This window comes from Taeniopygia guttata, chromosome 33 (assembly GCF_048771995.1).
Source record: "Taeniopygia guttata chromosome 33, bTaeGut7.mat, whole genome shotgun sequence".
In the NCBI taxonomy this organism is placed as follows: domain Eukaryota; kingdom Metazoa; phylum Chordata; class Aves; order Passeriformes; family Estrildidae; genus Taeniopygia; species Taeniopygia guttata.
In genome coordinates, this window is record NC_133058.1 from 2476879 (window position 1) to 2490141 (window position 13263).

Sequence of the window (13263 nt, forward strand, 5' to 3'; positions counted from 1 at the left end):
CTAGGGGGGGATGCTGAGGGCAGGACCAGGGGGGGACAGTGCCCAGCCTGGCTGGGGCTGTGCCAGGAGGCCCCAGGGCCTCAGGACAAGGTGTCTCCTCCCAGCCCTTGGTGGCACAGACCCTGCTGTTCCCCAGGGCACCAAGACTTGGCTTCTCTTTGTCCCCACCTGTCATCAGTGCCTCCAGTTCTCTGCTCTGCCTGGGGCCTGGGGACACTTTCTCAGTCGTGTCCCTCAGTGGGACCCATTAAAAGTCCAAGAAACTTTGGAGTTGGATTCTGACTTGGAGTTCTGGAGAGGTTTCTGCAGCTCCCTCTCAGGGCCTGATGTTCAGGGCCTGAGCACAAAGCCCCAGAGGGTCATTAAAGTCCTTGTGCTGTGTCTGTGCTGCTGAGCTGGGCCGGGCTCCTGGCACAGAGGCTGATCCTGGTAACCAAGCAGAGCTTCAAAAGCACATTTCTCTTGCTGAGCAGCTCTTCTCCCAGCCCAGCAGGGCTGGGGCACTGCCTGCAGCCAGCCCGGGCACAGCACAGAGGCACAGAGAGCTTCAATCAGTCAGGGCTGGGAAGGGGCTGAGAAGTGCCTGGGGCAGAATCACTGCCAGCCCTTGGCACAGGAACCTCTGGCTGCAGGACAATGCAGCTGCAGCTCCTGGAGTGATCTCCTAAAGCTGGAACATCCCAATGCCCACAGCCCCTGTGAGTGCATTCTCTGCTCATCTCCTGTGCAGAGCAGCCAGGGGTGCCCAGGGCTGTCCTGCAGAGCAGGGTCCTGCAGCCCAGGGCGCTGTGCTGGGCCAGGACTCTGCTGCCTGCCAGGGACAGCTCTCAGCCGGCCCTGGAGCTGCTCCCAGCGCTGGCCAGGAGCTGTGGGGGGAAGGAGCCACCCTGAGCAGGGCAGGTGCTGCTGCTGAGAGGGGCTGGGTGGGGCAGGGCTGCTCCCAGCTCCAGACCAGCCTGGGCACAGCTCCGGAGGGCACTTCCCAAAGAAGGTAAGCCTGGGATTGCTGTAAAGGTCAGGAGCTTCCCTGAGAGTGTTTTCAATTTCTCGCTTGGAGCTGGATGGGAAATTTGGGTCTGTGACAAAAAGATTTTTGCTCTTTATATATTTTTCATCTATTCATAGCTCTGTAAATTGCTATTATAAAGTTATAAATCTATAACCCTTACCTGACTCCTTTAAACCCTTAATTAACTCTATTCACCTACTATTATATACTTGAAAAAATTATAATCCTTAATTAACTCTAGTACGTTTCCTTTCCTTTTGCTTATATTTTAGAACAATAAGCTGTCTAAATATATTTTTAAATACTTTATAGTCTTATTATCAGGAGGTGGACCTACAAGAAGAACATTTTGATTTTTGAATGTGAACAGAGATAACAAAAACTCAGGCAAAGAAGCCCTTGGACCTACTCCAATGGGTTGAGCCAGGGGTGTATAACTGGGGCAACTGAATCTCCTATTGGATGTTCCTGTTAAATATCCTAAATAATCGACCTTAATAAATTGTTTACATCAGGGGCTGGGTATGCTCCATTTCAACTGGGACGCCTGGAAGCTTCCAATAAAGGTCTGATTTTTACTTTACTGTTCTAACACTGTGGCAAGGGGGATGAGAGAAGCAGAACAGGAATTGTAATCCCAGAACGACAGAACATTCTGAGTTGAAAGGGACACACAGGATCATCAAAGGAATGTTTGAACATTTACAGAGACTCCAGAACTGTGACTTTGGGTGGTCAGCCTCTCTGCTGGGAGCCTCCCAAAGGGCCTTCAGCCACTCCTCAGCCCTGGACAGCAGCAGCATCACCTCTGCAGGGCCCAGCAGGGCTCTCCTGAGCTGCCCTTGCCCAGCTGCACACAGAGCCTGCCCCAGCCAGGGCCCTGCACACAGGCAGGTTTCTGTAGGGCCGGGCCGAGGGCACACAGGGTGGGATGGGCTCTGCTGGCAGGGACAAGGCACCTCTCAGGAGGGAATGTCCAGGCCCAGGGAGATGCTCAGGGAAGGAGAGGGGGCTGAACAGAGCAGTGCTGGGGGAACAAGCCCATCCAGCCCCTCACCTGCCCTCAGCCACAGGGAATCCTTTGCCTCTCACATCTCTCAGTGGCAAACTCTGAGTGCAGCAGGAATGCTGGGGATTTCTGACCTCAGAGAGTCAGGAATGGTGTGTGGGTAGGAAATCAATTCCTAAAACTAACTCCTGCTATTTCCCTTAGAAGTGTGAGTGCAGATGGTACCAACCCTTTCTGCAGTAGGATTGATTCCCCTGACAAATCCTGAATATCCAGCCTTGTCCCTCTGCCACAGGGCCACAAACCCAGGGCAGCGAGGCAGGGATGGCTCCTCGAGAGCCCCCTTAAACAGGCCTGGCTGCTCCTGGCACACTCAGCCAGCACAACTGGAGCTCAGGCAGGGACCTGGGTGAAGGTTTTGCCAGAGCAGGAACAAGGGTGGCTGAGTCCCAGCAGGACAGACTGCAGGGAATGGCCCAAGTCTGGCTCCAAGCAGCCTCTCCTGACTTGTCCCTGTCCTTTCTCCATGACCAGGTGCCCATGTGCAGACACAGCAAATGTCCAACAGCAGCTCCATCAGCCACTTCCTCCTGCTGGCACTGGCAGACACGCGGCAGCTGCAGCTCCTGCACTTCTGCCTCTTCCTGGGCATCTCCCTGGCTGCCCTCCTGGGCAACGGCCTCACCATCAGCGCCGTAGCCTGCGGCCACCACCTGCACACGCCCATGTTCTTCTTCCTGCTCAACCTGGCCCTCAGCGACCTGGGCTCCATCTGCACCACTGTCCCCAAAGCCATGCACAATTCCCTCTGGGACACCAGCACCATCTCCTACACAGGATGTGCTGCACAGCTCTATTTTTTTGTCTTTTTCATCTCTGCAGAGTTTTATCTCCTGACCATCATGTGCTACGACCGCTACGTGTCCATCTGCAAACCCCTGCACTACGGGACCCTCCTGGGCAGCAGAGCTTGTGCCCACATGGCAGCAGCTGCCTGGGCCAGTGCCTTTCTCAATGCTCTGCTCCACACAGCCAGTACATTTTCCCTGCCCCTGTGCCATGGCAATGCCGTGGACAAGTTCTTCTGTGAAATCCCCCAGATCCTCAAACTCTCCTGCTCCAAATCCTATCTCAGGGAACTTGGGGTTCTTGTGTTTTCTATATTTTTAGCATTTTGTTGTTTTGTGTTCATAGTTTTCTCCTATGTGCAGATCTTCAGGGCTGTGCTGAGGATCCCCTCTGAGCAGGGACGGCACAAAGCCTTTTCCACCTGCTTCCCTCACCTGGCCGTGGTCTCTCTGTTTATCAGCACTGGTGTATTTACCTACCTAAAGTCCCCCTCAATGTCCTCCCCATCCCTGGATCTGGCCCTGTCAGTTCTGTACTCGGTGGTGCCTCCAGCCCTGAACCCCCTCATCTACAGCCTGAGGAACCAGGAGCTCAAGGCTGCAGTGTGGACACTGATGACTGGATGCTTTCAGGAACATTAAACTGCTGGCCAATTTCTACAAATCTCTTGTAATAAAAGTCATTTTGATACTTCTTTTGGTTTCATTTTGGAGTTTCTTTTTTTTTGTTTTACATTTTAATGTTTTCCACATTAGAAAGGTCATTGTGCCATTTCTCATTTTGTTTCTCTCCACCTTCCCTGTACCCACAGATTGTGTCAATGAGGGGCTGCACTCTCGGTGGCTTTCAAGGAACTAAAGGATGTCCCAGCAAAGTTTTCTGCAGAGATGCCCTTTTGTTGCCTTCCCTGGAGCTGCAGCAGCAATGTCTGTGTGCAGAGCTGGGGGCAGATCAGGGCTGGCACAGCAGCTCTGCTCCTGCTGGCCACACCATTCCTGATCCAGGCCAGGAGCCATTGGCCTTCTTGGCCACCTGGGCACACTGCTGGCTCATGTCCAGCCTGCTGTCCATCAGTCCCTGCAGGTCCCTTTCTGCCTGGCTGCTGTCCAGCCCCTCTGTCCCCAGCCTGTGGTGCTGCAGGGGTTGTTGTGGCCAAAGTGCAGGACCCGGCACTTGGACTTGTTAAACCTCACCTTGTTGGGTTTGGGCCCTGGATCCAGCGTTTCCAGGGCCCTGTGCAGAGCCCTCCTACCCTCCAGCAGATCAACACCCACATCCAGCTTGGTGTCATCTGCAAAGATGTCCTTGTTTCCATGGCTCCCCTCAGTGTCACAAAGTCCCTTTGGTTGCACCAGGCCCTGCACTGTCACACTGGTCTCCTTGGTTCCATGGGGCCCCAAAATGTGACAATGGACTCCTTGGTTCCATGGGGCTTCACAGTGTCACAATGTTCTCGTTGGTGCCGCAGTTTCACAGTGGCCCCTTGGTTCCATGGGGCCCCAGGGTGTCACAAAGGCCCCATGGTCACATGAGGTCCCACACTGTCACAATGCTCTCTGTGGTTCCACAAGTCCCCTCAGTGTCACAATGGACTCCTTGTTTCCACGAGGCCACACAGTGTCACAAGGGCCTTCCAGATTCCTGGAGGCCCCAGAGTGTCACAGTGGCCCCTTGGTTACACAAGGTCCTGCAGTGTCACAATGTCCCCTTGGTTACACAAGGTCCTGCAGTGTCAGAACGGCCCCTTGGTTCCACTGGGCCCTGGACTCTCCCAATGCTCTCCTTGGTTTCGCAGTGTCACAATGGTGAAACCCCTCGGTTACACGAGGCCCCGCAGTGTCACCATGGCCTCTGTGGTTCCACCAGGACCCAGTGTCACGGGGACTCCCTGGTTCCATTGGGCCCCAGAGCACCACAATGGAGCCCTGGTTCTATGGGCCTGCACGGTGTCACCATGGTCCTCTTAGTTCCACCAGGCCCTGCAGTGTCACAACGGCCCCAGAGTGTCCCAATCATCACAGAATGACAGAATCAAATAGGCTGGAAAAGACCTTTGGGATCATCAGGTCCAACCAATGCCCTAATACCGCCTTGTCACCCAGAAATGTCACTGAGTGCCACTGGAGAGGGACAGTGACTCTGCCACCTCCCCCCTGGCCTGCCCATTCCAGTGCCCACTCACCCTTTCAGTGAAGAACTTCTTCCTCTTGTCCAGCCTAAACCTCCCCTGGTGCAGCTGAAGGCTGTGTCTTCTTGTCCTGCCCTCCAGCAGATCCACACTCACACCCAGCTTGGTGTCACCTGCAAATTTGGGGATGGTGGGCTCGATCCCCTCACCCAGATCATCGGTGAAGATGTTAAACAGGACTGGGCCCAACACTGATCCCTGGGGACAGCACCAGGGACTGGACACCAGCTGGGTGCAGCACCATCCCCACCCCTCTCTGGGCCCAGCCTCCAGCCAGCTCTTCCATCTCCCAGCCAGGAGGGAACCTGCCCAAGCCGTGGGCTGCAGCTTTTCCAGGGAATGCTGTCAGAGACAGTGTCCAAGGCTTTGCTGAAGTCCAGATGGACACATCCACAGCCTTTCCCACATCCACAGGTGGGTCACCTGGTTATAAAAGGAGATCAGGGTGCTCAGGCAGGACCTGCCCCTCTTAAATCCACGCTGGCTGGCTCTGACCCCTCGGCCATCCTGTGGGTGCCCTGTGGTGGCACTCAAGGTGATCTGTTCCATAACCTTGCTGGGCACCGAGGTCAGGCTGACAGGCCTGGAGTTCCCCAGATCCTCCTTCCAGCCCTTCTTGGGGATGGGCTCACACTGGCACCTCCAGTGCTCTGGGACCTCTCTGGTGAGCCAGCACTGATGGTAAATGGTGGGGAGCAGCTTGGGGAGCTCATCCACCAGCTCCCTCATGCCCCTAGGATGGATCCCATCCCATCCCATACACCTGTGAGCATCCGAGTGGCTCAGCAGGTCAGCAGCTGCTTCCTCCTGGATTACAGGGGGCTGTTCTGCTCCCTGTGCCCATCTGCCAGCTCAGGAGAACTCTTGTCCTGAGGACAACCTGTCCATGTATTGAAAATTGAGACAAACAAGGTTATGTAGTTTGTCCTTTTCCTTATCTTGGGTTACTCTATTCTCTGCTGCATCCAATAAAGAGTAGAAATTCTCCTTCCCCCTCTTTTTGCTGTAATTTTTTTTTAATAAAAACTATTTTTATTCCGCTTACAAAAGCTGCCAGGTTAAGTTCTAATTGAGCTTTCATGTCCCAACTTCTCTCTCTGAATGACCTTTCAACATCCTTAAATGTCGGAATCTGTGGGTATTGATGATTCCGAGATTGTAGAAAGTCTCTGTCTTTCTGCCCCGTTGCCAAAGAAGAAGCCATAATTCGTCTGTGCTGTTTCCAAGGTTGTTTATTCTGTTTATCTCTAACATGTTCTGCTGCCCTGCCGCAGCTCTGTCCTGCAGGGCAGCGTGTGGGGCTCTGCCCCCAGTGGGATGGTACAAACATTAAATACCAAAAACTACCTGTGCTGGATTTACAATAACGTGCCAATATCTGTCACCTACGTTGAACAGTGTGTCCCCAGCCTAAACCAACAGAAAAATGCCAACACCACAGTGAAACATGGAGGGCACGAAGAAGGAGGAAAAGGACAAGACACACCCAATTTCCTCCATCTTGTCCCCTCTGAACCCCTAATCTAGAAACCTTAAATTTTACTTTTGCACCCATGCCACACTTAATTATTCCTTATATAAAACACTCAGAGCTTGTAATTCATCCTGTAAGATTGAAAACTCTTTTCCATGGACAGAAATCAGAGACAGAGTCTCTCGGGGCTCTGTACAGGGCGGTTCCCGACCCCCTGCCAGGGTCCCAGGCCCTCCAGGGCAGCCAGAGGGAAGCCCTGGATTCCCACACTTAAACACTTCCTGATTTGCAAGTAATTTCTTCACCTGAGTTCCCACAAAAGCTCCATGGGCAGCCAGGACAGTCATTTTCCTCACCACCTCATCTTTTGCCACACTGGGACAGGCTGCTCCTTCCCCCTTAAGATTACTTTCCTGAAATGTGTCCATCCTCCCTGGACCCCTTTGTTTTTAAGGGCTGTTTCCCTTAAAAATCAGTACCTGATTTGGTACTCCCCAAATCAGCATCCTAAACAGGCCAAAGTCTGCCCTTCCTAATTCCAGCGCAGAAATTTTGTTGCTGCCCCTCCTTCTTTCACAGATCATTGAAAACTTGATTATTTCATGGTCCCTGTGCCCCAGGCAGCCTCCGACCCCCACATCTGCCACCAGCCCTTCTCTGTTTGTGAACAGCAGGAGACAGAGCTTTCCTTGGGAGTGCAGTGTTACCAAAAATTCGGTAAAACAGAAAACTCCTTAACACCAGTGCATCATTAAGAAACAGCATTCTTTATTCAGCTGGATGCACAGGGGATCGCTCCTCCCAAAGCCAAACATGCTGAGTGCAGGAAAGTTTCTGTTCATATTCTGTATTTTGCACACATATTCGTTGATTGTCCTGGACTAAACACACATCTGATAATCATTTCCCCAGAATCATTAACATATTTCCCCTCCCCTTTACCCATATGTTCTGTCCTGGGGGTCTCTCTGGTGGTCCCTGGTGGTCGTGGACCCCAATATTCCCGTGGGCCTGGCTGAGCTGTCAGGACACTGAGGCTGGTGAACTTCCAGTTCCCCTTCTCCCACAATGGGCATTGTGTGGTTTCCATGGGCCTGGGGTTTTGGAGAACAAGCTCCAGGCGTCAGCTCAGCTGGTGGAGACAATTTATCATCTGGTAACATGAGGTCACAGAGTGGGCTATGACATCACAGAGTGGTTTATGTGAGGTCATCGAGCAGCTACAGCATCAAAGACATTCTCTGTGACATCACAGAGATGGCTGTGACATCACAGTATTGGCTGTGACATCAGAGACCTGCTGTGTGACATTAGAGATTGGGCTGTGACCTCACAGAGCAGGCTGAGACATCAGAGAGGGGCTGTGTGACATCCCAGGAGGGCTCTGTGAGGTCACTGGGCTGCTCACTCCACCCCAGCTTCCCCTCACAGTTTCTCCCAACAAGTCCAATGCTGTTCATGCCCAGCAGGGTCCCTGTCCCCCAGTATCCCCCCAGTCCCCCTGGAGCCACAGCCTCCACCAAAGGATGTTCTACAGGATCCACCCCAGAGCCTGACATGGGGACGAGGAGCCAGGGCTGTGTGACCAGGACATCAAGGACATGGATTATCCAGGTCCCTGTGGCCTGGGTTGGGTTCCCCAGGGCAGGAAAGTTGTCTGGCAGCTGGAGCAGGGTTAGGGAAGGGCCTCCAAGGTGGGGCTGGAGCCCTTGGGCTGTGAGCAGAGGCTGAGGGAGCTGGGCTTGTCCAGCCCGGAGCAGGGAAGGCTGAGGGGCTCCTCATCCCAGCCTGGCAGTGCAAGCGAGGAGGGGATGGAGAACACAGAGCCAGGCTCTTCACCGGGGGCCTGGTGGGAGACAAAACCCAAAAGCAGCCTGACCCTCTTCTCCACACACCACTGACAGTCTGCAAACTGGGAATTGTTTGAGCTGCTTTACCCCCACTCCAGGATGAGCATCCTGATACAAAAATTTAATTCAGTTTATATCTATGACAGAATCATGTTTTCAGAAGTAAATTTTCATTTGGAAATCATTTGGGGATGGTGGACTCATTAGACACTTCTGGGACGTTGCACATAGCTCAAGGATGAGTGCGATTGTTATTAAATTGTGTCCTGTTCAGCTGTGGTCTGTTGGTCATGAGGAGAAACTTTCTGTGCCTCTGAGTCTCACCAGTTCCTGACCCCCAAAGGACACAAACCCGATGAGTTGTGGTTCCCACTCCTGTGGTGGCACTGGGACCTCCCTCCATCCCCAGAGCAGAGCTCCCTTGTCCCAGAAAGTCCCTGGCAATGCAGGGATGAAGGAAACAGGACAGGCTGTGGGGATCAGGAGCAGGGCACGGCCAGGGATTTGGGGTGGTTGTGAGCCCAGGGCAGGACCCGGCCCTTGGCCTTGGTGAACCTCATCCCATTGTCCTGGGCCCATGGCTCCAGCCTGTCCAGATCCCTCTGCAGAGCTTCCTGCCCTCCAGCACAGCCACACTCCCACCCAGCCTGGGCTCACCTGGAACTGACTGAGGGTGCCCTCGATGGCCTCGTCCAGATCAGCAATAAAGAGATTTCACTGACCTCACATTCTCTGTGTGAGAGCTGAGCTTGTGACCCCCTGAGCCCTCCCAAGTGCTGGGGCTGCACCTCCAGCTCCAGAGGAGATGTGACAGATGGGAACAGAGACAAATAATTCCTGGTGGAATCTTTCTTGTGTTTGCTTATACAGGTGACCTGGATCCATATGTAGACGAGGTGTTTTGTGTCAGATAACACTGTGAGAGTGGTAAGAATAATATTTTTTAGCTGAAAATTATATTTCACACATAATGCACAATGAGAAAAATAATACACATATGATCAGAAGAGCATCTGACTTTTTCAGAGGATGAGGGACTCATTGATGTTCCAGCAGCCAAACCTGCTCAAATGCTTTCAAAGGCTTTCAAAGGCTTTCAAAGGCTTTCTGGAGATGAGATGTGACCACCAGAGGCCAAGGCCAGCCAGAGCTGTCTGTCCTGGCAGATTTTGGGTGGGATTACTCTTGCATATAGGGAATTTTTCCGGAGGAGTATCCATTTTGGCCATGGGCACCTGCAAAGATGGATGGTTCTTTTCCATAAGAAGGAAAGCACAGAGCCCCACTTCTCCAGGGCCTGATGAGATGCAGCCCTCGACATTCCAAGATCAGCTGGACCTGTCAGGTGGTCCCTAGGAGGCCAAGCCAGCCAGACCTGTTCCATGTTCCCTTGGTTTCATGGCACTCTGCAGTGTCCCAATGTTCTGCTTGCTTCTGAAGTGTGGCCCCTTCCTTCCATGAGGCCCCGCAGGGTGACAATGGCCCTTGGGTTCCACAAGGCCCCACAGTGTCACAATGGTCTCCACAGAAAGGAAACCACAGAGCCCCTGTGTTTCAGGGTCTGATGAACTCTGCAGTCACCGGAGGCCAAGGCCAGACAGACCTGTCTGTCCTTGCCTGTGACCAACCCTTGGATATTTGGAATTGTGAATGTTGAATCCAATTTCAGCCATTTGTGCCTGGAGGAGGAGGCCAGTTCTTTTCCATAGGAAGGGAAGCATTGATCCCCTGTGTTTGGAGGGCAGGTGAGAGCCCCCCTAAGGAGGCCAAGGCCAGCCAGATGTGTCTGTAATCGCAGCTTTTATGTAGGAGCAATCTTTGACTATAGGACTTCTGGAGGTAGAATCCCAATTTCGGCCATGGACACCTGGCTGAAAGAAGAAGAGGGATGAAGGATGAAGAAGGACAGTTGTTTTTCATAGGAAGGAAAGGGCAGAGCCCCAGTGTTGCAGGGCAGAACAGGGAGACCACCAGAGGCCAAGGCAAGTCAGAGCAGTCTGTCCTGGCAGCTTTTGTCTGGGAGAAACCCTTGCATATAGCGAATTTTGGAAAAAAAGTACCAATTTTGCCCATGGTTGCCTGTGCAGGAGGGAGGGTTCTTTTCCACAGGAAGAAAAGCACAGAGCCTCAGTGTTTGAAGGCAGGTGAGAGCCAGCTCTCAGGAAGACAAGGTCAAACAGACTTGTTGGTAATGGCAGCTTTTGTTTAGGAGCAATCCCTGGATATTGGGAATTTTGGAGGGGGAATCCCATTTTGGCCATGGATGCTTGAATGAGAAGGGCAGTTCTTTTCCATTGAAGGAAAGCCCAGAGCCCCAGGGCTCTGCTTCAGGGGTACATGAGAAGAAACCCTCAACATGCCAAGGGCAATTGGCCCAATGAGGCCAAGCCAACCAGACCTGTTACCTGTTCCCTTGGATCCATGGGGCCCTGCAGGGTCACACCGGCCCCTTGTTTGCATGGGGCCCTGCAGTGTCACACGGGTGGTGTCATGTTGGATCCTTGGTTCCATGAGGCCCAGATGTGTCACACTGGCCTCTTGTTTCCATGGGGCTCCATAGTGTCACAATGGTCCCTTGCTTCCATGAGGCCTTGCAGGGTCACAGGGGTTTCCTTGGTGCCACAGGATCACAATGGACCCTTGGTTCCATGGGCACTCACAGTGTCAGAAGGGTCTCCTTGTTTCCATGGGGCCCTGCAGATCCCCTTGATTCAACAAAGCCTCAAAGTGTCAGAATGGCCTCCAGTATTCCAATAGGCCCCACAATGTCACAATGGACCTTTGGTTCCGTGGGGTCCCACACTGTTCCATGAATCCTTAGTTCCATGGGGCCCTGTAGCTCCTTGGTTCCATGGTGCCACACAGTGTGACAACTGCCCTTGGCCTGCCAACACTCCATAGTGTCACAATGGCCCCTCGGTTCAATGAGGCCTTGTGGTGTCACAATGGTTCAGTGAGGCCTTTAGTGTCACAAGAGTGTCCCTGATTCCGTAAGTGTTGGGACCCTGGATGCTGAGAATTTTAAACTTGCTGTGCTGAAAGGCAGAGACTTGCAAGAGAACACTGCGTTTGACCTGAGGCTGTGGAGAAGGCTTCCAAAATTGCTTAACAGCACTGGGGTTACAGGTGCATAGTTGGTTAGAGGTGTATACTACCACAGGGTGGAAAACTTAGAGTTTGGGGTTTTAGAACATAGGAATAAATATAAAGCATATGAGGTTTTAGGGTGGAGACAGGTTCTTCTTATTTACCTTCTTACCTCCTTCTTCATGGGTTTGGGTGATATTTTGTGACTGGACAGAAAATCCTGCATTGCAGGCTTCAAGGGATCAGTTATTGGGTTAAAAGAGAAAATAATTTTGTAAGGACGCAGGAGCCTCCAGGACGGTTTGGATGGATTCAAACGAGAGATCTCTGTTGGTTGCTCTTAGAATATAAGGTTTATTAGGGATGGTGAAAGGTCCTGCCTGGAGCTGCCAGACGAAGCACGTGGCAGGGCCTGAGGTGATGGGGGAGGGGAGAGACAAAGGGAAGAGAGGGTGCTCTAGGAGAGCAGGGATTCCAAGAGGGGGAAGATCTAAGAGAGGGGAAGTCCCAAGAGAGCGTCTGGCCTGCCAGAAATGCCTCCCTTGTGCTCTCCAAGATGCACAGGGAGAGCCAAGGAGCAGGACATTTGGGAGGCAAACCTTCCAAGCCTTTTCTGAGGCCAGGCACACACCAAGATCAGCCAAGACTCTCCACCACACTGCCTGGCCCACCCAGCCCAGTCTGTGCTGGCCCTGGGCCACAGCAGCTCCCAGCAAGCAGGAGGCAAATGCATATTGCCAAGAGCTGAAACACAGCAGACAGGGAAGATGTGAAAAGTGAGTGTGTAATGGCCTTTTAATTCACAGCTCCCACAGAGAGCTCTGGGGCTCACAGATGGACAGAGATGGTTCTGCTCACCCCTCTGTCCAAAGCAGGGGTAACACACGCTGCTGCAGGTGCTTGGGTTGGTCCCTGCAGGTCCAGGTGGATGCCAAACCTGCTCTTCACAGCCTTCTCCCTTCCCCTGCCCCTCTGCCAAGTGCAGTGGGCCTCAAGGACTGAAAGGAGCACAGAGAACCAAAGGGGGACACTTGCACCTGCCTCACTGGGAGCTCCCTGGGAAGCAGTTTCCTTGAGAAGCAAGCCCCTGTCCTCCAAAGGCATTTCCCCAAATGTGCAGCTTTTCTGCTCAACACCAACACACCCTTAGGAAACGCTGGCAAGGCTGAAGGACTTCATGTCCTTTCAGGACAGGCACTCCAGCTCCAGCTCCTATTCCCAAGTGCCTTTCCAGGTGGAGGCTCAGACGTGCAGCCCCAGGCCCTCTACAAACACAAGCTGCTCAGTGCCTCTTCACCTGCCTCAACTCCTGCCTGCGCCCACGGCACCAAGACCAGGCTGTTCCCAGCCAGAGCCCAGAGCCCTGCTCCCGCAGGACGCTCTTGCCAGCACCTTCCAGGCCTCTCTGCTGTGCACACAGCGCTTTTCATGCCCGCTCCCAACAGGCTCTGGAAGGCAGAGCACAGCCTGGCTGCCTCTGCCACCAGCACAGCCCAAACACAGGCGGAGGAAGAAGCAGCAGGGGCTGTTTTGCGGCCATGCCCAAGAGAGACTGGAAGGGTGCCCTCCCTCTGCTCTCACTTGCTTGTCTTTCTGACTGGCTCTGAGCCTGGGGCTGCAATTCCTCACTTGTGGGGACCAGAACCACAGCCGGGATCCCAGCACTGCCTGAGAGTGCTCCGGGCACTGGCAGGGTCGCGCGTCCCAGTCTGGGGCACCGCGCTGCTGCTTCCTTTGCCCTCAGGCACACCCAAAGCTCCCTGCTAAGCCCGGATGGTCGCTGGTTCTGCCCTCTCC

The 13263-nt window shown here is 53.4% G+C and overlaps 1 protein-coding gene across 1 annotated transcript; it reads left to right on the forward strand.

Annotated features, from left to right (window-relative positions):
* The first annotated feature begins 2575 nt into the window (after window positions 1-2575).
* Window positions 2576-3508, forward strand: LOC140681235 (olfactory receptor 14J1-like). The gene has a single exon (XM_072920713.1). The coding sequence runs from the start codon at window positions 2576-2578 to the stop codon at window positions 3506-3508; it is 933 nt and encodes a 310-aa protein (XP_072776814.1).
* The last annotated feature ends 9755 nt before the right edge of the window (window positions 3509-13263 follow it).